This window comes from Oncorhynchus kisutch, linkage group LG13 (genome assembly GCF_002021735.2).
Source record: "Oncorhynchus kisutch isolate 150728-3 linkage group LG13, Okis_V2, whole genome shotgun sequence".
Classification (NCBI taxonomy): domain Eukaryota; kingdom Metazoa; phylum Chordata; class Actinopteri; order Salmoniformes; family Salmonidae; genus Oncorhynchus; species Oncorhynchus kisutch.
Window position 1 is genome coordinate 16,303,194 of NC_034186.2, and position 27,074 is coordinate 16,330,267.

At 44.3% G+C, this 27,074-nt stretch overlaps 1 protein-coding gene across 1 annotated transcript; it reads right to left on the reverse strand.

The window, feature by feature from the left end:
- Positions 1 to 16,765: 16,765 nt before the first annotated feature.
- Positions 16,766 to 17,754, reverse strand: LOC109903034 (4-trimethylaminobutyraldehyde dehydrogenase-like). Its single transcript, XM_031838039.1, has 4 exons — positions 17,621 to 17,754; positions 17,249 to 17,369; positions 17,017 to 17,020; positions 16,766 to 16,866 (listed from the first exon to the last, which is right to left on the reverse strand). The coding sequence occupies exons 1-4, from the start codon at positions 17,740 to 17,742 to the stop codon at positions 16,766 to 16,768; spliced, it is 348 nt and encodes a 115-aa protein (XP_031693899.1). The 5' UTR covers positions 17,743 to 17,754.
- Between the last annotated feature and the right edge of the window lie 9,320 nt (positions 17,755 to 27,074).

Below are 27,074 nucleotides of genomic sequence, written 5' to 3' on the forward strand. Positions count from 1 at the left end.
CCTACCTACAATGTGTGGTGCCGGCGAGCGCCGTAGCTGGGGAGATCCACGAGAAGAGCCCGGCGCATGTCCAGAGTTGACGCAGGCCATCCGTCGGACCCAACCCCCCACCGGTCCGCCTTCGGACGAACCCCCGCACGCAGCCCCTTGAGACCACGGATGAGGGACTGCGAGATGGGCCGGACAACAAGCTTCCAATGGTGGCGAGAGGAGGGCAATGGAACGACCGCTCCCCCAGCCGCAGCTCGAGCCCAGCCCCACTTCGCACCCCAGCCCGACCGACCCAGCCCTTAGAGCCAATCCTTATCCCGAAGTTACGGATCTTTTTTTGGCAACTTCCCTTACCTACATTGTTCTAACATGCCAGAGGCTGTTCACCTTGGAGACCTGCTGCGGATATGGGTACGGCCCGGCGTGAGATTTACACCCTCTCCCCCAGTAGGTCACATGACCAAGGAGCTATTGAAATGAGAAAGTTAGAAAAATTTATGTAAAAACATGTGAGGTGAAAATGGACAAACCAAAGGCTGTGTAATATAGAAGGGTAGTCAGTGGACATTCTGAACCTTGTTTGAGTCAAGTAGGTCACATGACCAAGGAGCTATCGAAATTCAAATGTAAAACAAGTGTGTAACTAATTCAACTAGGAATACAAAATTCTGCTCACATTTCCACATGTTTATTAGCTTTGGAAAGCAAATTAATGTCCAATAAGACCTGTGCAATGTTGTGCGCAATTTTTCCAACATCATGACACTTATTTGGAGTCTGTGGCTCAAGTGGTTTGAAAGCTATTGAGGTTTGAAAGCGTGAATATCCACCTAATATCCAACTTGAAACTGTTTTTGCCTCTGTCAACTTTTCTGTAGCTTTAGCTTTAATGTATGCCTGCTAAGTTACTACAGACACGGTCATCTGAGCCAACAAATTGGCCAATTGATAGACCTACAGTATAGGGCACTTGATTTGCTCTCGGACCCACCTGGAAGGCAGAGTTTTGCCTTCAGACACATGAAGTGGTTCAAAATGGCAACAGTTGGCCTACCTGGCGCACAGGGTCGGGTAGGAATCGGGTGCACATACAGCCAACAGCCCTAGACAAATATTAAAAATAGCAACACAAGGCTTTATCATTGAGTTTTTTACAGAAATGTTTGGCGATTGACTAGGAATGCCTTGGAGATCGACCAGTTGGTGGCCACTGCTCTAGAAAGTAGAGTGAAATTCAATCGTGCTTTTCTCTGTGGGTTGATATTCCTGCACGGCAGTCACTGCGCACACCTGCGCACTTTGGTAGGAACTTTACATTTAAAGATACACAAATTATCTGGAACCATTCAGAAAATTTGGCCATACCTGAGTTGGCTTCATTAATTAGTGAATAAAAATGATTGTGTGATAAAATCAAATTGGTATCACCAGCAAAGAGAATGGGAAGTATGGTAGAAGACACAGCAAGGTTATTGTTGTAATGAACACTTATGAGAATGGTGGACTGAATTTTCTGGACTTTACTACTTTAAATAATACTTTTAAGATCAATTGGATAAAACAATTCCTAAGAAGACCCACTTCTATCTGGAATTTTATTCCTCATCATGTCTTCTCTACTTTTGGTGGCCTTAACTTCATGTTGTTTTGCAATTATAATATTGACAAAGTTCCAGTGAAACTTTCTGCTTTTCATCGGCAGGTTCTCTTGTCATGGTCCTTAATTTATAAACACAATTTTTCTCCACACAGATATTATATATGGAAAAATTGGGATATATTGTATAAAAATACCTCTTTGTTTTTAGAATATTGGTTCCGAAATAATATCCTATTGGTGAGCCAACTGGTAAATGCAGAGGGTCTTTTACTCAGTTATAAGGAATTATTATCACTTTACAAAGGTCCCTGTAACACCTAAAGATTTTGCAATTGTTTTAGATGCCATTCCCTCAGGTGTTGCTATGTTATTCAGGAACGTGTCAAGACCTGACCCTCAGAGCCTACCTTCTATTGACCCTGTTGACTCATCAGTAGGAAATATTTGTTTCTCTTTTGGTCCATTCAACAACAGAGCGGTACGAACCTTGTTTCAGCAGGATGTTGTATCTATACCTTGTCATGCCTTATTGGAATGGATTTATTGGTAATATTTGTTGAAAAAAGCTTGGATGTTGCCACACACATACCTACTTGTTAACAAAATGAAGGAAGTTTCCTTTAAAATTATTCATAAATATTATCCTGCCAACCACTATATGAAGATGTTTAAGGAAAGCATCAACTCAAATTGCTCCTTTTGTAATGACCACCCAGAAACAGTGTTGCATCTTTTTTGGCATTGTATGCATGTAAGAAAACTGTGGCAAGACATCAGTAGGATTATAATTGAACACATTTATGAAGATTTTACACTATTGTGGAGAGATGTACTGTTTGGATTCTTTACATACAATAGAAATAAGCTGAAACATTTTTATGTAATTAATTTCATTATTCTTTTGGCCAAATTTCATATACTCAAATGTAAATTTACAAACAGAAAACCACATTTTCGTACCCTACAAAAATAAATTAAACTGTATTTTAAGACGGTTAAATGCTCTACTAACAAAAAAGCTGTTAGAATTGTAAGTATATGGCATGTCCCTTAAGGTCCTTGTGTACCAATTTATATTTATAAAAAAGTATTATTTACCTCAGATCTGTAATCCTCCAAGAAGCTAGCCGGAGGCTCCAAGAGGGTAGCCAGAAACTAGCCGGGAGCTAGCCAGGAGCTAGCCAGAAACTGGTCCAGAAGCTAATCAGAAGCTAGTTCAGAAGCTAGTTAGCTTCTTTACTGGCAAATCGTTAGTACTCAGCTAACCACGGTTTGTGGTCATCGGCTGTCCTTTGGCTCGAGAATCTATCGGCAGTTTTGTACGGCGCGGCGCAGCGCGGCTCGGAACGGAACATACCGGACCAATTTTTCTCTCCATGTCCCTGGATTTCGGCCGCTGGCTCTGGACATTCATACCTGGATCTCACAGCTAGCTAGCTGCTATCCGTGTGACTATCGGCTTTCGTCGATTCCGGAGCAAACATAAATTGTTCCGGAGCTAGCCAGCTGAAGAGTTCCATCAAATCACTCCTGGGCTGCAGTCACCTATCCGGACCTGTTTTGCTGCCTACGCGGAGCCCCACCGGGCCTTCACAGCTGGACTGCCGACGTTGTCTACCCGAGGGAGTTGTCCGGCTGGCTCCTCCGGCGCGACGTTGCCTGGGTGCCCATCTGCGGCCTGCTAGCCGTTGGCTGTCTTATCGGCTGCTATCTGAATAGACAATCGGACAATTTTTTATTTTATTTTTATTTTCTTCTTGGGCCTCTATAACTATATCTATTGTTTTTATTTTTGTTGTTGTGTGATTTGGATTAATCCCCTCTACCACACGGAACCCCACTGATCTACTGACGGAACGCAAGAGGTGGCTAACAACAGACCTCCATCCTATGCTAGCTTGCTACCGATTTAGCTGTCTAAATCGCCGTGACCCCCAACCAACCTCTCCACTCACCGGGCCCTTTTGATCACTCGACTAAGCATGCCTCTCAATGTCAATATACCTTGTCCATTGCTGTTCTGGTTAGTGTTTATTGGCTTATTTCACTGTAGAGCCTCTAGTCCTGCTCATTATACCTTATCCAACCTATTAGTTCCACCACCCACACATGCAATGTCATCTCCTGGTTTCAATGATGTTTCTAGAGACAATATCTCTCTCTTCATCACTCAATACCTAGGTTTACCTCCACTGTATTCACATCATACCATACCTTTGTCTGTACATTATACCTTGATGCTGTTTTATCGCCCCCAGAAAACTCCTTTTACTCTCCGTTCCAGACGTTCTAGACGACCAATTCTCATAGCCGTACCCTTATTCTACTCCTCCTCTGTTCCTCTGGCGATGTAGAGGTGAATCCAGGCCCTGCAGTGCCTAGCTCCACTCCTATTCCCCAGGCGCTCTCTTTTGACGACTTCTGTAACCGTAATAGCCTTGGTTTCATGCATGTTAACATTAGAAGCCTCCTCCCTAAGTTTGTTCTATTCACTGCTTTAGCACACTCTGCCAACCCAGATGTTCTAGCTGTGTCTGAATCCTGGCTTAGGAAGATCACCAAAAATTCTGAAATTTTAATTCCAAACTACAACATTTTCAGACAAGATAGAATGCCAAAGGGGGCGGTGTTGCAATCTACTGTAAAGATAGCCTGCAGAGTTCTGTCCTACCATCCAGGTCTGTACCCAAACAATTTGAACTTCTACTTTTAAAAATCCACCTCTCTAAAAACAAGTCTCTCGCCGTTGCTGCCTGCTATAGACCACCCTCTGCCCCCAGCTGTGCTCTGGACACCATATGTGAACTGATTGCCCCCATCTATCTTCAGAGCTCGTGCTGCTAGGCGACCTAAACTGGAACATGCTTAACACCCCAGCCATCCTACAATCTAAACTTGATGCCCTCAACCTCACACAAATTATCAATGAGCCTACCAGGTACCTCCCCAAAGCCTTAAACACGGGCACCCTCATAGATATCATCCTAACCAACTTGCCCTCTAAATACACCTCTGCTGTTTTCAACCAAGATCTCAGCGATCACTGCCTCATTGCCTGCATCCGTAATGGGTCAGCGGTCAAACGACCTCCACTCATCACTGTAAAACGCTCCCTGAAACACTTCAGCGAGCAGGCCTTTCTAATCGACCTGGCTGGGGTATCCTGGAAGGATATTGATCTCATCCCGTAAGTAGAGGATGCCCGGATATTTTTTTAAATGCCTTCCTAACCATCTTAAATAAACATGCCCCATTCAAGAAATTTAGAACCAGGAACAGATATAGCCCTTGGTTCTCCCCAGACCCGACTGCCCTTAACCAACACAAAAACATCCTATGGCGTTCTGCATTAGTATCGAACAGCCCCCGTGATATGCAGCTGTTCAGGGAAGCTAGAAACCATTATACACAGGCAGTTAGAAAAGCCAAGGCTAGCTTTTTCAAGCAGAAATTTGCTTCCTGCAACACTAACTCAAAAAAGTTCTGGGACACTGTAAAGTCCATGGAGAATAAGAACACCTCCTCCCAGCTGCCCACTGCACTGAAGATAGGAAACACAGTCACCACTGATAAATCCACCATAGAGAATTTCAATAAGCATGTTTCTACGGCTGGCCATGCTTTCCACCTCCTACCCCGGTCAACAGCACTGCACCCCCCACAGCAACTCGCCCAAGCCTTCCCCATTTCTCCTTCTCCCAAATCCGTTCAGCTGATGTTCTGAATGAGCTGCAAAATCTGGACCCCTACAAATCAGCCGGGCTAGACAATCTGGACCCTTTCTTTTTTAAATTATCTGCCAAAATTGTTGCCACCCCTATTACTAGCCTGTTCAACCTCTCTTTCGTGTCATCTGAGATTCCCAAAGATTGGAAAGCAGCTGCGGTCATCCCCCTCTTCAAAGGGGGGGACACTCTTGACCCAAACTGCTACAGACCTATATCTATCCTACCATGCCTTTCTAAGGTCTTCGAAAGCCAAGTCAACAAACAGATTAACGACCATTTCGAATCTCACCATACCTTCTCTGCTATGCAATCTGGTTTCAGAGCTGGTCATGGGTGCACCTCAGCCACGCTCAAGGTCCTAAATGATATCTTAACCGCCATCGATAAGAAACATTACTGTGCAGCCGTATTCATTGATCTGGCCAAGGCTTTCGACTCTGTCAATCACCATATCCTCATCGGCAGACTCGACAGCCTTGGTTTCTCAAATGATTGCCTCGCCTGGTTCACCAACTACTTCTCTGATATAGTTCAGTGTGTCAAATCGGAGGGTCTGCTGTCCGGACCTCTGGCAGTCTCTATGGGGGTGCCACAGGGTTCAATTCTTGGACCGACTCTCTTCTCTGTATACATCAATGAGGTCGCTCTTGCTGCTGGTGAGTCTCTGATCCACCTCTACGCAGACGACACCATTCTGTATACTTCTGGCCCTTCTTTGGACACTGTGTTAACAACCCTCCAGGCAAGCTTCAATGCCATACAACTCTCCTTCCGTGGCCTCCAATTGCTCTTAAATACAAGTAAAACTAAATGCATGCTCTTCAACCGATCGCTACCTGCACCTGCCCGCCTGTCCAACATCACTACTCTGGACGGCTCTGACTTAGAATACGTGGACAACTACAAATACTTAGGTGTCTGGTTAGACTGTAAACTCTCCTTCCAGACCCATATCAAACATCTCCAATCCAAAGTTAAATCTAGAATTGGCTTCCTATTTCGCAACAAAGCATCCTTCACTCATGCTGCCAAACATACCCTTGTAAAACTGACCATCCTACCAATCCTCGACTTTGGCGATGTCATTTACAAAATAGCCTGCAATACCCTACTCAACAAATTGGATGCAGTCTATCACAGTGAAATCCGTTGTCACCAAAGCCCCATATACTACCCACCATTGCGACCTGTACGCTCTCGTTGGCTGGCCCTCGCTTCATACTCGTCGCCAAACCCACTGGCTCCATGTCATCTACAAGACCCTGCTAGGTAAAGTCCCCCCTTATCTCAGCTCGCTGGTCACCATAGCATCTCCCACCTGTAGCACACGCTCCAGCAGGTATATCTCTCTAGTCACTACCAAAACCAATTCTTTCTTTGGCCGCCTCTACTTCCAGTTCTCTGCTGCCAATGACTGGAACGAACTACAAAAATCTCTGAAACTGGAAACACTTATCTCCCTCACTAGCTTTAAGCACCAACTGTCAGAGCAGCTCACTGCACCTGTACATAGCCCACCTATAATTTTGCCCAAACAACTACCTCTTTCCCTACTGTATTTAATTCATTTATTTTGCTCCTTTGCACCCCATTATTTTTATTTCTACTTTGCACATTCTTCCATTCCAGTGTTTTACTTGCTATATTGTATTTACTTTGCCACCATGGCCTTTTTTTGCCTTTACCTCCCTTATCTCACTTCATTTGCTCACATCGTATATAGACTTGTTTATACTGTATTATTGACTGTATGTTTGTTTTACTCCATGTGTAACTCTGTGTCGTTGTATGTGTTGAACTGCTTTACTTTATCTTGGCCAGGTCGCAATTGTAAATGAGAACTTGTTCTCAACTTGCCTTCCTGGTTAAATAAAGGTGAAATAAATAAATAAATAAATAAAAACTTGTGATGTGATATTGTACCCCCTAGCTCGATTGTCCATTGTTTGTAATTGTAATTGTTTGTGTTCCCTCATGTGCTTTATGTATTGATTTGTTGTTAATTAAAAAATATATATCAAAATATTTTTTTTTAAAGTGTTTTGTGCGTAAAAAACAAAATGCGGCCATTGTTTCTCTCTTTCCTACTAAGAAGCCACCTGTCCCGGTTGATATATTATCAAATAGATATTTGAAAAACACCTTGAGGATTGATTATAAACAACGTTTGCCATGTTTGTCGATATTATGTAGCTAATTTTGAATATTTTTCGGCGTTGTCGTGACCGCAATTTCCGGTCGAATTCTCAGCCAAATGTGAACAACTAACGGAGTTATTTCGGCTACAAAAATAATCTTTTTAGAAAAAAGGAACATTTGCTATCTAACTGGGAGTCTTGTGAGTGAAAACATCCGAAGCTCAAAGGTAAACGATTTAATTTGATTGCTTTTCTGATTTTCGTGACCAGGTTGCCTGCTGCTAGCTAGGCATAATGCTATGCTAGGCTATCGATAAACTTACACAAATGCTTGTCTTGCTTTGGCTGTAAAGCATATTTTCAAAATCTGATTAACAAAAGGCTAAACTGTGTTTCAATATATTTCAATTGTGATTTCATGAATATGAATATTTTCTAGGAATATTTATGTCCGTTGCGTTATGCTAATTAGTGTCAGTTGATGACAACGCTCCTGGATCCGGGATGGGTAGTTACAAGAGGTTTAAGGAAGACTGAATGTTCAAATGAAAGGTAGAAAATAAGCTTGTCTTGGAATTAGATAAGCAATTTAACAACCTGTATAGCAGTTTAACATTATAGTAATCACAAGTTACTTATTTCTGGAGCAACACAATCATTATATTTATCATTCACTTCATTAATATCTAATGGGTTAAAGACCATGTTATCAGGGTTGATATCCTGCCCAACTAAGAGCGATACACAGTCAAAATCATACAGAGTGGAACGGAAACAGAAATGCATGCCTCCCATGTCCAATACAACCATGTGTAGCTTGGTTCGTTCTGCGTTGTGTACTTTTAATTGAGACGCTGCCACAACTGGAGGTCTGCTAGTTTAATTATTTTTTATTTGCCCTTGCTAGCCGAAGGTCAGCAACTTCGGCAAACCTGAAGTATGATCAGCTGTTCGTTCATCCCCCCTCTTGTAGACCTATAGCAAGTGACTCCGCTCTTATCCACTGATTGACACGCACACACACCCAGACACATATTTACTCTACTTTGAAACACAAAGTAGAGTAAATGTGTGTCTGGGTGTGTGTGCGCGTGTGTCAATCAGTGGATAAGAGCGGAGTCACTTGCCATAGGTCTACAAGAGGGGGGTGAACGACCAGCTGATCATACTTCAGGTTTGCCGAAGTTGCCTTTTTGTCATTCTTAAATTAGTAGTGGCAGCAGTTCCTATCTTTTGAGGCATACTTTTTCCGGAGAAGTCTTTATTGATGAAGATGTTAGTTCCCTTCAGGCACTTGGCCCTCCTGAGAATCTTCTCCTTGTCTATGAACCTGAGTAGTTTCACCACTACAGATCTGGGCCGTCCATCGGGGAAGAAAGTACCATTCCTATGTGCCCTCTCCATCTCGATGAGTTTAGGGTTCAGTTTGAGTTGATCTGCCAGGAGTTTCTTGGCCTTGACTTCTGTGTCATGCCAAGTTAAATAAAAACAATTTTTTAAAGTTTCAATATTTACATCCTCAATTCCATCGATTAAAATGCTTTTGAGCCTCAATTGGTTTGAGGTAGTCTCCTTCGGAAGAGTGCTTGTTAATTCTTGTGACTCTCAAACTCGGATCCGGGAGCGTAATCATAGCCTCAAACGAATTAGCATAACGCAGCGGACATAAATACCCCTAGAAAATGTTCCTATTCATGAAAATCACAAATGAAATATATTGAGACACAGCTTAGCCTTTTGTTAATCAAACTGTCATCTCAGATTTTCAAAATATGCTTTACAGCCAACGCTAGACAAGCATTTGTGTAAGTTTAGCATGGCATAATGCTATGCTAGGCTCTGCTGGCAGCAGGCAACATTTTCACGAAAATAAGAAAAGCAATCAAATTAAATAATTTACCTTTGAAGAACTTCGGATGTTTTCACTCAGGAGACTCCCAGTTAGATAGCAAATGTTCATCTTTTCCAAAAAGATTATTTTTGTAGGCGAAATAGCTCCCGTTTGTTCTCACATTTGGCTGAGAATTCGACCGGAAAATGCTGTCATTACAATGCCGAACTTTTTTCCAAATTAGCTCCATAATATCGACAGAAACATGGAAACATTAGAATCAATCCTCAAGGTGTTAACATATCTATTCGATAATATATCCGTCGAGACAATTGGTTTCTCATAAGAAGCGATTGGAAAAATGGCTACCTCAGTACTTTACGCAAGATTTTCTGCGGGAGACATCATGTGACCACTTGCTAAATGTGGTCCCTTACGGCTATTCTTCAACATAAATGCGTAAAAAGACGTCACAGTGCTGTAGACACCTTGGGGAATACGTAGAAAACATAAGCACATTCGTAGCTCATTCACAGCCATATAAGGAGTCATTGGCATGAGGCGGTTTCAAAACATGCGGCACTTCCTGATTGGATTTTTATCTGGGTTTCGCCTGTAACATCAGTTCTGTTGCACTCACAGACAACATCTTTGCAGTTTTGGAAACGGCAGAGTGTTTTCTATCCAAAGCTGTCAATTATATGCATAGTCGAGCATCTTTTCGTGACAAAATATCTTGTTTAAAACGGGAACGTTTTTTATCCAAAAATTGCAGTCTGGCGGGTGACATTCGTGCCCTTTAGCTCCTCCACCTCTGACTGCGTAAACGCCAAACTGTGTTTAAATTCCATTACATCCTTAAACAGATCATCAACCCTTTTGTTGGTAGAAGTTGCAGGAAGTACTTAGTTATTTTCCTGCAGATCTCTTACATCATTATAGAACTATTTTTGTTGATCGAGTAGTTCATGGAGTGTAGTTCTTGATACGTATTCCTCTTCCGCATTGAGCTTTGCAGCGTTTTTCGGTCTAGTATTAGCCATGCTACAAGCTTGTGAGCTAAAATGAGTTTGCAAACACAACCCACACCCTGCCTCCCGAAAATATGTTTCCGCCAGTGAAGTGGCAAACACACAGACTTGATTACACATGCACTAGTAGATAAACAGAGAGAAGGCAGAGGACTTACTCACTGCACTTTACTAAATGAGCGGGAGATCACAACTCACAAATTAGTGCTGTGGATAGGCCTAAATTAAACATGGAATTACTAAAGTGCTGGGCTAAAGAACTTTCAAGGATTTTGAATATACATGGATTTCAATAAACAAATGGATAAGACTGTTCTATTCTCTTTGATTTAGTTCCCATTGAAACTCAGACAAATTACAGAATGGATGACATACTGACAAACTGAACTTGATGAATTAAATGTTCAAATATGTTGGAATGATGAGTTGCAGGCAAATAGGCCTACTGTACAATAGGGTATAATGACTATGGCTGCATGCCTACAGAAGGGCATCGCATGGTGCTATATGGATATCACAAGCTCTTCAACTGGGAAGCAGTGTGCGATGGAGGGGATAGACTATATGGAGACAACCTAAAACCACTGAAACAGAGTTATTGTGAAGTGTGGGAATAAGCTTATGCCAGTCTTAGCCTACGTTTAACCTCTCCCTTGTTCATTTCAAAGTCCATATGTTCATGACCTGATTAATCTAAATTATGTACAATTATTTTAAATTCATATGAACCCCGCCTACAGAATATGGCAAGATTTTGAGTGATGAAATACATTTCTAAATATTATAATATATTGTCTGACTCGTTAGTGACTCAAGTGAGTTGCAGTTAGCGGTAGACCTATAATGAACAGTCCAGACAGTAGAAATCCTCAAACATTGCGCGGGCGGTCAACCAGATTTGAACACAATCAGACCACAATGTGACTTTTATGCGTCTACACCCGTGTTTTCAATGCAATATTCGTATTCTGAAGGCAGAAATCGCATACGTTTCAAGAGTAGACGACATGAGCAGCGACTATCAAGCGAACAAGTTTTTCGCACTTGATCGTTTGAGATCCACACATCCATAATTAGTTGTTAATCAACAGTCCTGATCCGGGAATCGGATTGGCTATTTGCACTTCAGGGAAACACTGTCACTACTGCTAAAATAAACTGACATTATTAGCTCTCTCTTAATCCGTTAGAGTTTCTAGGCTATAGCCTACTTACTATTTGGGATGTAGAGTATCGCGAAAAGATATTCGCCGATATCGCAACCAAGCTAGTCAATGCCATTTGATTTCGGCCATGAACAGAGGTGAAAAAAATATGTAATTTCTTCCCGGTACGGAACCTATGTCATTTGACTGTGCAATGTGGAATGAAAACATGCAGGCACGATGTTTTAATCTGATTGTCAAACACATCACTTCAAAAAGCAGGCTACTTGTGCACAAGTGGGGGGGGCAGCAAAGCCACTATACAACACTAAACAATATATTAATTACACTATAACGGTGACAAACGGTGCCCACAAACTGTTAGGGCCTACATAAATCTGTCCCAACAGCAGAGTCCCAACACCTTGGTTTCAGCGGAGCATAGTCTGGCAGTGAATCATGTTCATTCAGCCTGATTTACTGTCTTAAAAAAAATGATGATATGGCAGTTGCTTAAACAAATGTGGTTTCTACTGACAATTGAGATGTACAAACTATTGCATAAATGGACAACAATCGGATAAGAGGCCATCTGTAATTTTGATTAAGACATTAATGAGCAAGTGACAACGACATGGGCCATTCTTACAGTGCACTCCCTGTACAAGTCAGAACTGTAGGATAAGGGGGCATATAAACAGACAATGAAAGCTGACAATATTTAATGATTACATTTCTCTAAAACAGGTTATAGGCTATATGTGCACCACCAAGTTAGAACAGTAGGCAAAATTAAGAGGTGAAAATAGACCACATTTTTAGGGTGAGGCACATTGAATGCCATTTGGGTCTTTATGTGTCAAAAAAGGTACATGTCATATAACACTATTTGACACGTTAAATAAGCATTCAATTTGACATGTCAAATAACACAATAACATTCTATTATAGAATGTTGTGTGTGCTGAATTTGCACGTACAAGCCAAGCACCACTGTCAAAGCTGTACAAAAAAGTAGCCAAGCAAGCAAACACCGGGCCATGAACGACATGTGTTTACAATACCACGTTGGTGAAAATAGACCAAATTTGTTAGGGTGAGGCACATGGGCTACTAACAGCTTACTACACATACACTTAGTATTATTTTCTAAGCTACAGTATACATATCTCCCTGGCATATTACATCATTTATGCAGCAGCATACAATAAATTTTTGGACTCTCCTTGTGAAGGTGGCGCCAGCGGTCCTTTATGGGCAAATTTTGTCATCAAAGTCGGGCATTCTCTGGATTTATGGTGGGAACTCGGGGACACACACACACACACACACACACACACACACACACACAGCCACTCCAATGAACATCAGCTAACTTTAGGTGACATTAGTGGTTTCTTTGCAATGCTCGCAGTTAGACACTGATTCCTTCCAAACGACTCATTGTTGAATTTGCATTTTCCAACTTGTTGTGTAATCTTCATGTCCAATGGCCGATGTGCACCAATTCGTTTTATCTATAATTTCTCTTAATTATTCATCTTCATATGACAAGGATTTAAAAGGATTTGCCAGTAGATTGTCCACTTAATGATGACTGCTAGCTAAGACTTTGAAAGTAAGATGTTGACATGATCAGTCCAATAAATGCTACTGTAGATATAACGTGATTTGACAATTTTACCTGTGGCCAAAGACCTTAAGTCTTCTTGGAAGGGCACTTCTAATCTAAGTATGTGAAACATTATATTTGTATTTTTGCAAAAAATGTGGGGCTCAAAAAGTGGCGACCCACTGGATAGGCCTGTAGTAATAATAATGTAGACCTATTATTTAAATTGCATATAAGAGCAACCCCCCCCCCCCCCCCCCCCCAAGCAGATACCTCGACAGCCCTGAAACCATATATCCTGAGGCTGCATTTATTGTACCTGGGGATTTTAACAAAGCTAATTTGAGAACAAGGCTACTTAAATGCTACCAGCACATTGACTGCTGCACCCGCTCGGGCAAATCACTGGACAACTGCTACTCTAACTTACGCGATGCATAAAAGGCCCTCCCCCGCCCTCCCTTCAGGAAATCCGACTACGACTCCATCTTGCTCGTACCGTCCTATAGGCATAAACTCAAACAGGATGTACCCATGAATAGAACCATTCAATGCTGGTCTGACCAATAGGAATCCATGCTTCACGATTGTTTTGATCATGTGGACTGGAAAATGTTCCGGGAAGACTCAGACAATAACATCGATTTATACGCTGACTCTGAGTGAGTTTATTAGAAAGTGCATTGGAGATGTTGTACCCACTGTGACTATTGAAACCTACCCTGACCAGAAACCATGGATAGACGGCGGCATTCGCGCAAAACTAAAAGCGCAAACCACCTCATTCAACCATGGAAAGAGGTCCGGGAATATGGCTGAACATAAACAGTGTAGCATTCCCTCCGCAAGCCAATCAAACAAGTGAAATGTCGGTAGACACGAGACGTATGTGGCGGGGTCTGCCGGCAATTACGGACTACAAAAAGAAAACCTTCCACGTCACAACCTGCCACGTCTTTCTATCAGACACTCTAAACACCTTCTTTGAGGATAATACAGTGCCACTGACTCGGCCCGCCAAGGACTGCGGGCCCCCCCTCTCCTTTTCCGTGGCCGATGTGAGTAAGACGTTTAAACGTGTCAACCCTTGCAAGGCTGCTGGCCCAGACGGCACCCCTAACCGCTTCCTCAGAGCATGCGAAGACCAGCTGGCTGGAGTGTTTATGGACCCACATGCTTCAAGAAGGCCACCATTGTTCCTGTACCAAAGAAGGCAAAGATAACTGAACTAAATGACCAATACCCCGTAGCACTCACTTCTGTCATCATGAAGTGCTTTGAGAGACCAGTCAAGGATCATATCACCTCCACCTTACCTGCCACCCTAGACCCACTTCAGGTTGCATACCACCCCGTCCACAGATAATGCAATCACCATCACACTGCACACTGCCCTATCCCATCTGGACAAGAGGAATACCTATGTAAGAATGCTGTTCTTTGACTACAGATCAGCATTCAACACCATAGTACCCTCCAAGCTCATCATTAAGCTTAAAGCCCTGGGTCTCAACCCCGCCCTGTGCAATTGGGTCCTGGACTTTCTGACGGGCCACCCCCAGGTGGTGAAGGTAGGAAACAGCCTCTCCACTTCACTGATCCTCAACACTGGTGCCCCACAAGAATGTGAGGTCAGTACTGGTGCATCAAAGCTGGGACTGAGAGACTGAAAAACAGCTTCTGTCTCAAGGCCATCAGACTGTTAAACAGCCATCACTAACATAGAGAGGCTGCTGCCAACATACAGACCCATATCACTGGCCACTTTAATAAATGGATTTAGTAAAGGTATCACTATTCACTTTAAACAATGCCACTTTAATAATGTTACATATCCTACATTATTCATCTTGTATGCATATACTGCGTTTCATACCATCTATTGCATCTTGCCTATGCCGCACGGTCGTTGCTCATATTACTGCACTGTCGGAACTAGAAGCACAAGCATTTCACTACACTCGCATTAACATCTGCCAACCATGTGTATGTGACAAATAACATTTGATTTGATTTATTTGTTAGGGACAGATGGCCTACATATCAACAGCTTTGCCCAATGGGTCCAGCCACAGGTTCAGCCTGGAAAGCCTCTCCTGTACAATTTCTGTAAGGCACAGCCTACACACACGCCGCCGAGTTACCCAATGGAGCCTATACACATTGATCCTCCATACACACCCAGGTGGTTCATTGGGCTGGTGCCTAGTGGGAACAAAATGTCCTTTTCAGAGCGAAGCGAGATATACACTTTTCCAGATGTTGGTCTAAGATTTATCTTCACTTCATTATCGGATCAAATATAGGCTATTATATTGTATAGGTTTACCTGCTGACAGCGTAGCCTACTGGCAATACCATTTTCCCATTGGAATAAAGTTTAGATCATTCCGGATATCGATGCTGGCTTGCAGTAACCTACTATTCGTACAAGTCACAACTTACCATACATGTTTAGGTCTAGTTAGGACTAATTGTTTGTGAATAAAACCCACTGTCTCCCGATCCATACAGGAATGTATCCTAGTCCATCTACTATCCAGCTTCTTCTCACCTCAGTGTCAGCAGTCTTGAACCGGGTGCGAGGATGCTGTGGCCATTATTGGAGACGTTACACCCTCAGGTAAGTAGATGGTCAGCAGGCCAGAATTGGACAATTCTATAATTTTTGACCCTTCAATTTGGCATTCAATTTGGTCTACATCTGTTTTTAGAAGAGGATACGTTATCTCGTCCTGTAAGAGAAACCCAACCAGCACCTCTCTCCAGCTCTGTGAGACCCTGGGTTTGTGATGTTCATCATGACCTATGGTTGAACTGCCGAAACTGAGCTCTGGGGTTTTTAGATTAGACAGTGAGTGCATTCCTAGGTTCTGTTAATGAGAACTGTCAGCTAAGTGGTGATCGATAATGTTGAGGGGTCAAAACTTACCTGGGAGTGTGTTAGTAAGTTAGAATGAACTTTTCATCTCACTTTGTCGAGAGGGGTTTCTGTTAAGCAATGAAATGACGTCATGTTTTGTATATAAACTGTTGCTCGTGGGAACGTGGCAGCGCGCTCCAAGAATAAATTCTGTTACCTATTATTGAAAAGACTGGTCTCCGTTTATTTTATGCAAACAAGAATCTTACAAATTCTCATAAAATAGATTAAGGGTTTTCAATTAATGAAAACACATTGGCATAATTAAATTACAGTAACAGGTAGTAGATTTAATATTGGTTCCACTCAGGCCAGTTAAGTACCATAGCTTATATGTGAATTATAATTCGTTGTGAGGTTTTTAAATGAATTTTATATTCTTAAGTATCAAACATCTGAAATGGAATACAATGTTTTGGGGAATAGGAAAGCTGTGAGTATTACAAACTTTTATTCAAAATGTGAGAGATACATGTGCTAGAAAGTGACGGACCATGGGAAACGTTTCTTCATATTGACTTTGGCTAGGATCACAGCTGAAATGGAAAGTATTAAATGTATTGATCAAGTGGGTGGAAGACTAGGCTTTTTAGCACTTGGTGACATCCTCATACTTACACATTGTACAGACAGACCAGCCATGTTAGTTACTTGCAGTTATAAACTATCAATAACAATGCTACATTCCTCGGCTGGACAAATACACCAAACGTCTCAAGGACAGTAGCTTATAGGTCTTGGTTTTCCTTGGCACTTAATTGGTAAGTTAACAATTAAAGTAATCGTCCACGTCTCCCATCTCCACAACCACAGTCTTCAGCTGGGAGTAGTACTCGATGGTCACCTGGCCGTTCTCCCTGCCAAAACCTGCGGAGAAAGAGAAGAGAGCAATGAGCACAACATAGAACACATCCATCTAATGAGGAATATGTGATGTCTTGTTTTCCCTATCCGCCTTGCATGTCTGTTCTCTTGCTTTCTATTTTTGTTGTTATTCTTTTGCTGTATTAGCATTACAGCACTGTTACAACAAAATCGGATTATTATTGCTTAATTTCATATTACCGTTATGGCATTGTTACAACATCAGATCTGCTGACATATTTGAACTGATATTTGTGAAAATACGGTTTGTATGTCTATTTCAGCCATCTCTTTTCCTATGGGTTCCTAAGTAGGGTCCTGACAAACCTTAATTACATTTAATGGGTTATTATTATCATTATTATTATTATTATTATTATCATGCCTTCCCACAACACTGCTTGAACCCTCCGAAGGGTACTTCCACAGGGCTGATGTTGTAGTTGTTGATGAAGCAGGTTCCAGCCTGCAGGTTCTCAGCCATCCGGTGGGCCTGGGATATATCCCTACAGGGAGACAAGAACAAGAAGTGAGACTCCGTGTACTAGACTAGTTAGTGATTCAAGGTCTCCGTCTTAATTTCTGCTATTCCTTGCATCTTATTTCCTCGCCGCCTCAACTTAATTGTAGGAAAAAGTCCAATACCCCTCCCATCAGACCTTATCCAATACATTTTGAGGAGCCAAGGAGAGAGGATGCAAGGAATCGAGGAAAGATTATTGTAGAAGGTTAAATGTGTATGGGTCTGGTACTGTACTTGGTGAAGACTCCAGAAACCAGGCCGAATGTAGTGTTGGCCCTCTTCAGCACTTCCTCTTCGGTGTCAAAGGGCATCACTGACATTACAGGCCCAAAGATCTCCTCCTTCACACACGTCATGGCATCTGTGCAGTTGTCTGTGTTGGAATACATGGATGTGGAGTTACAGTCAAAATGTGGAGTTACATATAAAGTTAGATACAAAATGTGGAGTTACCGTCATAGCTCCAAATATAGACTGGACAGTCACTACCAGAGCTCCTTGCTCTCCACGTCCTTTCCAACTGCTCCACGAAAAACCGCTCCAAATATAGACTGGACAGTCACTACCAGAGTATGTGAGTGTAAGGCTCTTTAACCGGTGGCAGAGAAGTCAGACGTAGGAGAGAAATAACTGTTTCCAACGGCGCAGTTTAATTACAAAAAAAAACACAGGGAAAACATAATAATAAAAATCAATGGGTAACATAACCCGACGCACACATGCACTTACAATAAACAATCACCGACAAGGACATGAGGGGGAACAGAGGGCTACATACACAACATGTAATTGATGGGATGTGATGGAAGACAAGACAAAACCAATGGAAAATTAAAAAAGGATCAGCGATGGCTAGAAGGTCGGTGACGTCGACCGCCGAACACCGCCCGAACAAGGAGAGGGAACAACTTCGGCGGAAGTCGTGACACCTTCCTCGGGGACTACTGTCATATATATATATATATGTATTCATACACATAGCTTGAAGATTCTGCTGTGCACCAATGGGGCTCCTGCTCTGGCCAGAGCAGGTCCACCTCCAACCCTTCAGGACCATCCAGAAGGCGACAAGACTCTACCTACTTTATTCTATGTATAAAAATGATTGTAACCTTTGTATATGTCCCTTTTTCAACTAACTCCCTACTGAGTTATGCGAATAGGTCCGTGCACGTTAAACTGCAGGACAAGATATGTTTGACTCATTAAAACTGCCTTTTGTTACAACTGAAATCCACTCTGTCCAGCGTCCGTGATTTGGTCTCGACTCTCCAGTATTTGAACACCAATAGAACTTGGTAGCATGAGGATGGTTATTCCTGAATTCGATCTATGATAAGTTGGTGTGAGAGGACGAAACTGATCACGGCTCAAAATCAGACGGAAGAGTGACCTGTCTAGGAGACAATCAGCCATTCATCTTGCCTCAGAAAATCTGATCAGAGCGCTCTACTTATAAGGTAAGCAGAGCCTGTTAAATCGAAATCTGCATATTGTATTATAGTCTAAACCAAATTTTGATCAGAAAGTACTGAGCGTGAGTATGAATCGTTGCCAAATTATTTTTACATAAGAACATAAGGCATTGATCAAAGAGATCTTGTTTTGCTTGTTTTTATTCTTTATTTTTTATTAATTGGCCTATACTGAGTTATTTTAATAGGAATGTGTGAATTGTGATTGACCAATGTGTTAAATTCCTTCGGGACCCTGTTTGTTCTGAAATCTGATAGAGGTGCGGTTAAGCAGAGGCTGTGTTTTAACATGTAAAGGACACAATTATGGATGTTGGAAATTCTATGTGAATTTCGTACGAATGAATGTAGTATTGAGAAAACATATGAACCAGAGTTGACGTTCCACGATTTTGAGACCGGGGAAATTAAATTGAGAGAAACGTTTGTTGTGGAGTAACCGCCAGGATAAGTTACGTAACAGGGCTATTATGTACTCGTCCTGATAGCCTAGCCACCCAATAGTCGAATCACCGTGACGCTTTGATTGACAGCGGCCGGGCTAACACTGATTTTCAGTTTCTCAATTCTGCTGGTATTGCCTAAAGTGTTAAAATTGTTCTGACAATTGTTATAGAATTGCCTGAATTTTTCTGATATATTGTCCCAGAAGGTGATTGCTGAATTATTTGGAGAAAGTATTTAAATAATTATCTGAACTATTTTCTTTTAGTTTCTCTATTTTTCGATATTTCCTAGAGATAGAATTATTCTGACAATTGTTATAGAATCGCTTGAATTTACTGATATAAGTTCCAAAAGGAAGTTACTGAATTATTTGCAGAAAGTATTTAAATAATTCACTGAACAACTTTTAGTTGTCTAAATTTCTATCTATATTTCCTACAGAGCTAGAATTACTCTGACAATTGTTATAGAACCGCATATATTCACTGATACATTGTTCCAAAAGGAAATCGCCGAATCATTTCTAGAAAATACCTAAACAAATCGCTGAACAAATTCAAATGACATGCCGGAGAAGCACACACGTGAATGCCACCAGGTTACTGATAAGATCTTTCTGTGCGAGGGTGGGGGCGCATGGGAGAAGTCTGAGTCAGCTCCACAGCACATCCCTGGTCTCGATCAAGGACGGGCTGGGTATACAAAGATAGAAATAAACACCACACAAAGGATTGACTAAAACCTAGATAACGCATTATACACAATATCAGACGAATTAGATCAAATGTCTGCAGCCACCACGCCCAAACTCAAATTCAATGAATATCTAGATCAGAGTATGATTGATAGAGCGGGAGGTAAAGAACAGTATGAGAAAGTGTGGAAAGGATTACAGCTAAAATGGACACAAGCGGGTTACTTTAGCGGAGGACCTCCTACATGGGGGGAACTCCAAGGTATGCAGAAAGAGCTAGAGGTCGCAGTAGAGCAGGCAAAAGCGAGTGAGACGGAGAGAAACAAGAAACACATGTTAAAAAAAATAGGCACGAGATACAGAGAGAGAGCGGAAGTGGAACTAAAAATAGGGGAATGGGCTATACAGGAAAGTAGGAGGGTGCTGCCAAAAGACAAACCGGAAATGATGGGCGTGGCTTCTGCGTCGACAGGGGATGTTAAAGCCCCGCCTGAGAACTTACCCACGGCTCCCCCTGAGGCCGCTTCTCCCTCACTATATCCAAAATTGACAATGGAGGCAGTTCAGCCCCCGCCATACTCAAAGGGACAAAATCACCGGAGCCCGTCACACAACCCATTCCACGGTAACAACCCATTCCTGCCCAGGGCACCTCCCGCAATACAGGCTCCAGTTCTGAGAGTACAGCAAGGGGAGCTAAAAGGGGAAATGACATTGGGGATAACGGGTGGCCATATTGTATGTGAACAGCTCGAAACTGGGACTCCAGGCGCAGGAGGCCTCCCCCAGGAACGGAGGCCGCAATGCTCCTCTGTGAACTCTCACCTCTGAAACCAGAGGACACCTACAAACAAGATTAGATTCAAACCACTTCTATCAGACGGATAGGGAGGACTGTCATCAGAGCATGGATATCGAAAACTAAGAAGAAATTGACATGGTGCTCACCCAGCTCCAAGGGGAGGTCCAAACGTGACTAAGATGCAGGAGCTGCTGCAATCATCAATAGCTCGAGCTAAGGAACTCAGGGAGCTTATAGCTAACCAAGATAACAACAGAGAGGGAGCCTACCGTGTGGAAGGCATAATGAGAGGAACAGTAACCGAAGTCACCGAATCAATGGGGTCCGAAACACTCCGTCGGTCCTCCAGAATCGCTGATAGAAGAGAGCGAGAGCAGGAGATGGCAGGACAGTACCCCCTGCGACCGACACCAGGTGACGCACACGTTTTGGAGTACCAGCCCTGGAAAATGACCGATTTAACAACCCTGATGGGACAGATGCCTAGCCTACATGGAGGAGCCTCAGCGTGGCTACTTCAACTGCAGACACTTACGTCAGGCCTACAACTCTGCCTAGGAGACATGAAAGCACTTCTAGCAAGGGCCACCGACCACGGAACCATGGAGGCCCTCATGACAGCAGCTGACCTTGGATGGCGGGCCCCAACACTGCCTATAGACCACTTCCGTACCAGATTATGGGAAGTTCTACGGAGAACGTACCCTACAGAAAGGAACCACGCCACCTTATCCTCCTTTACAATCAACCCAGGTGAGCAACCTGCGGCATACCTGGACAGAGCTAAGACCACATGGAGATCGGTCCACGAAGAACCATTCGATCACACAGACACCACACTCAGCATGTGGAAGGAAATGGTGGTGAACGGGTGTCCTGGAGATGTGAAAACGAAACCGAGAGGAACGGTAGGGTTGATTGCACTTCCTCTGACCCAATTCAATACGCATGTGCACCACCATGTGACCCAGCACAACAAGGAAAGAGGGGGTGCTGAGAGCCAGGTGCAGTCCCTCCAGGTACAACTCCTGAAACTCCAATTGAAGGAAGCACAACAAGGAGAAAAACCTAAGAAACAGATGGTGGCGGAAGAAACGAAGGAGTCAGGCACCAAAACAGACATCTCTCAAATAGTGGCCCAGACGGTTTCTCAGATGATCCAACAGCAGGCAGCCCCACTCACTGCCCCTATGGGGGTCCCACCACCCCAATACCCTCCCCCACAGCAGTATATCCTGCAACAGCCACAATGGGCTCAACAGGGCCCCTACACTGGACCACCCAGAGGGGGAAACTACCAGTGTTTTAACTGCGGAATTTCCGGTCACTTTGCCAGAGATTGCATGAAACCACTCTCCCCGCAGCAACAGCAATGGAGAGGAAGAGGAGGACCCCCTCATCTACACTACAACCAACCGCAGTTCCAGGGAATGGCTGGGGACACCATCCCCTGGCCATGAAGATGCCCACCACCTACGGCAGGAGGGGGGAGCCGATATTTTCAACTACATACTGAACCAACTATGATGTGTGAAGTTGAGGGTGTTCCCCATCAGTTCCTGGTAAGACACAGGATGCACCTATTCTGCTATCAAGTTCCCTCAAATGCTGTCATCTGATTCCATTTCGGTGGCACACACATCCAGAACTGAACCCCTGAGGGAAATAGTGCGTGATGTTGGACCCAGGAACCTACATTCTCCCCTGGTCTGGACGGCTGAAGCATCAGCCATTGCACTCCTGAAAACAGATCTATCAGCGGCAGCAGCTCTGACTGCACCTGACTACAAGAACAAGTTCCATTTGGATGTTTCTGAAAAGGAAGGATTCATCTCATCCGTCCTATTCCAGAAACAAGAGGGGGAGAGAAGGGTCTTGATGTACCACTCCTCTAAACTTGACCACATTGAGGTAGGACAGACAACATGTTCCAGATACGTTGCTGCAGTAGCAAAAGCTATTGAAAAAACAGCTCACCTCGTGATGTCATCCATTGGAAATCCACACCCACCATGGCATTGCTGCGTATCTGATGAGTAAAGAATTCACGTTCAGTGCTGAAAGAAAAACCAAGATCCAGAACTTTTACGAGAAGCACATGGCCCCACACACGAAGGCAAACTAAAGACCCTCCAAAAGGTCTCGCACATCTGGTGGCACCCTCACATGAAAAATATGACTGACTTATTTTACGACGAATGCAATGTTTGTGACAGCCACAACCCAAAGAAACCATATCAAACACCAATGGGCTCATACCCAGTACCTAATGCATGTTTTCAGGACATTAGCATAGACTACACCGACATGGGCCCCGACAATGTATCTAAAGGCAAACGCTATCTCCTAGTTATGGTAGATAGGTTCTCCAAATGGGTAGAAGCAATACCAACAGCGAAGGGGGATGCTAGGTCAGTCGTTAAGTGGATACAAACCAAACTAATACCCAGGTATGGCATCTAAAGACAAATCAGATTTGACAAATGGCTCATATTTCAGTAACAAACACCTAAGACAGGTGGAAGAAAGATTTGGCATAACCCACAGATTTGGATCTGTGTACAGGCCCCAATCTCAAGGTCTGGTGGAACGTCAAACCAAAAGCTGAAAGCTAAGGTAACTAAAGTGTGTGCAGGTTCGAAGTTGACATGGGTTGAAGCCCTGCCTCTGGCATTGATGGCCATGAGAGCCTCACCAGGAGCAGGCACCCATCTCTCTCCTCATGAGATAATGACTGGAAGAGTCATGCCTGGTCCACCAAGGGAGGGAGGTCATATGCTGATTTGATGTACAACAAATTGTAATGTCTAATTATGTGAAAAAACAGACGGTTCTCTCTGCAGCACTCTCTACCCAGGTTCACAAGGTCCAGGAGGGGGAGCTGCCGGGGGACACGCCACCACTGAAGGTAAAGGTTGGTGACTGGGTGAGGGTTAAAGTCCACAAGAGAAAGTGGCTGGAACCCAGGTGGACTGGACCGTACGAAGTGAAGGAGGTTACTTCACACTCAGTCCAGGTCAAAGGTAAATCAGGCGCACCTTGGCACCACCTTACACATTGCACCCCAGCCCCAATTCCTTCTAGAACACTGACTGAAGTCAGAGCTGATTTGAACAGCCTAAATTTGATTCCAAATGAAGACACTCCTGACTCAGGTGATGCGGCATCAAACTCCGCCTCCCCTGAAAAAGGAACCTCGACCAGTTAAATATCACTGTTTGTGATATTCCTACTGATATTTGGAGTAACCCTAGGTACTCTCACATGGTTAATAGAACAACAAACACATACTAAAGCATCAACCCCTCTCACCCCAACCCCTATCCCTGATACCATTCCTGATATCACTCCCTTCAATCTCACACGCACCAAGCGTAGCACTACACCTACAGACCCACCATGCACACCAGACAAGATTAGAAGCACCACCTTATGTATACCCACGAATGCAACCACCACCAGTGCACTATAGTTTTCACGTCTTAAAAGACGTGAAGAGGGGGACTCAAAATGTTGGTCCCTACCAAATTGTTTGGTTGCTTCATATTTTTGGTTCTATGGTTCACGTCTAGTAGACGTGAAGAGGGGGATTTGTCATATATATATATATATATATTCATACACATAGCTCATATATTATACAGTGCCAAACTAAACCGCCTGACTCAAGTCATCTTACGTACCCCTGCTAAAACAGGAACCAGCTCACACACCCAGCAATGAAACTACCCCCCTAAAACTAACCCCTCAGCTCTGTTGTCTCACGACCCCAGGAAACAAAGACATTCCATCGCAAGAACACATACACCCAGCCATAAAACTGCCCCCTCTCTGTTGTCCTGCCTCACGACCCCCACTGACACACAAATATCTCCTTACATAAACACACACATCTCAACCCCCCTCTACTGGTCGGGTGCTCAGAACAGAAGATTCTGCTGTGCACCAATGGGGCTCCTGCTCTGGCCAGAGCAGGTCCGCCTCCAACCCTTCAGGACCATCCAGAAGGCGACAAGACTCTACCTACTTTATTCTATGTATAAAAATGATTGTAACCTTTGTATATGTCCCTTTTTCACCTAACTCCCTACTGAGTTATGCGAATAGGTCTGTGCACGTTAAACTGCAGGACAAGATATCTTTGACTCATTAAAACTGCCTTTTGTTACAACTGAAATCCACTCTGTTCAGCGTCCGTGATTTGGTCTCGACTCTCCAGTATTTGAACACCAACACTACCCGGAGGGCGAGGCGTAGGGCGATCCGGATGGAGACGGTGGAACTGTCGCAGCATAGAAGGATTCAACACGTCCTCCACCGGAACCCAGCATCTCTCCTCCGGACCATACCCTTCCCACTCCACAAGGTACTGAAGGCCCCTCGCCCGACGTCTCAAATCCAGTATGGAATGAACGGAGTATGCCGGGACCCCCTCGATGTCCAGAGGGGGCGGAGGAACTCATGGAGTGGGCCAGCCCCCACCGGCCTGAGGAGAGACAGACGCTCCATGAACGCCCTCCAGACCCTCGATGTGAACTGGGGACCCTGATCAGACACTATCCTCAGGCAACCCGTAGTGCCGGAAGACGTGTGTAAACAAGGCCTCCACAGTCTGTAGGGCCGTGGGGAGACCGGGCAACGGGATGAGACAACAGGACTTAGAAAAACAATCCACAACGACCAGGATCGTGATGTTACCCTGTGAGGGAGGAAGATCCTTCAGGAAATCTACCAACAGGTGTGACCACGGCCGTTGTGGAACGGGTAAGGGTTGCAATTTACCTTTGGCAGGTGCCTAGGAGCCTTACACTGGGCGCACACCGAGCAGGAGGAAACAAACTCTCACATCCTAGGCCAAAGTGGGCCACCAGTACTTCCCACTAAGACAGCGCACCGTCCGACCTATTCCAGGATGACCAGAGGAAGGTGACGTGTGGGCCCAATAGATCAGACGGTCGCAGAGGGAGAGGGAAGAGGGAGAGGGAACATACAGATGCCCAGCTGGACACTGGAAGGGAGCGGGCTCTGCATGTAATGCCTGCTCAATGTCCGCGTCCAGCTCCCACACTCCCAGCGCCACCAGGCAGGAACCATGGAGTATGGGAGTGGGATCCATGGGCCGCTCCTCTGTGTCATACAGCCGGGACAATGCGTCTGCTTTCACGTTCTGGGAGCCTGGTCTGTAGGAAAGGGTAAACACAAAATGGGTGAAAAACATGGCCCACCTTGCCTGGCGAGGGTTCAGTCTCCTCGCTGCCCGGATATACTCCAGATTGCCGTGGTCAGTCCAGATGAGTAAAGGGTGTCTAGCCCCCTCAAGCCGATGTCTCCACGCCTTCAAGGCCTTGATGACAGCTAGCAGCTCCCGGTCCCCCACATCATAGTTCACTCTGCCAGGCTGAGCTTCTTAGAGAAGCAGGCACAGGGGCAGAGCTTCGGTGGCGTACCCAAGCGCTGAGAGCTCCTATCGCACAGCTCCTATCCCAGCCTCGGATGTGTCCAACTCCACTATGAACGCCAAAGAGGGATCCGGATGGGCCAGCACGGGAGCAGAGTTAAACAGAGTCCTCAGGTGACTAAAAGCCCTGTCCGCTTCAGCTGTCCACTGCAAGTGCACTGGGCCCCCCTTCAGTAGTGAGGCAATGGGAGCCGCCACCTGACTAAAACCCCGGAAAAACCTCTGGTAGTAGTTGGCAAACCCTAAGAACCACTGCACCTCCTTTACCGCGGTGGGAGTCGGCCAATTACGCACGGCTGCAATGCGGTCGCTCTCCTTCTCCAACCCTGAGGTGGAAATGCGATACCCTAGGAAGGAGACGGACTGTTGGAAGAACAGGCATTTCTCAGCCTTGACCTACAGGTCATGCTCAAACAGGCGACCAAGTGCGCGGTGCTTGCAGCGGAGTATATCAAAATGTCATCAATATACACCACTATACCCTGCTTGGAAGACTGATGGCGCATTCATCAACCCGTACGGCATGACGAGGTACTCATAATGTCCTGAGGTCATACTGAACGCCGTCTTACACTCGTCTCCCTGCCAGATACGCACCAGGTTGTAAGCGCTCCTGAGATCTAGTTTGGTGAAGAAGTGCGCCCCGTGCATCGACTTTATCGCTGTGGCTATGAGCGGTAGCGGGTAACTATACCTAACAGTGATCTGATCAGACCCCAGTAGTCAATACACGGGTGCAGACCTCCCTCCTCCTTCTTCACTTGAAGAAGAGGCGGGTGAAATGGAGGACCGAATGTACCCCTGCCGCAGCG

Excerpts from the sequence above, each read along its gene's own strand:
- LOC109903034 (XM_031838039.1), bottom strand. The coding sequence starts at position 17,742 with ATGACGTGTGTGAAGGAGGAGATCTTTGGGCCTGTAATGTCAGTGATG. Across the intron at positions 17,370-17,620 it reads GTTTCTGGAGTCTTCACCAA|GGATATATCCCAGGCCCACC; the intron begins GTACAGTACCAG and ends GTCTCCCTGTAG.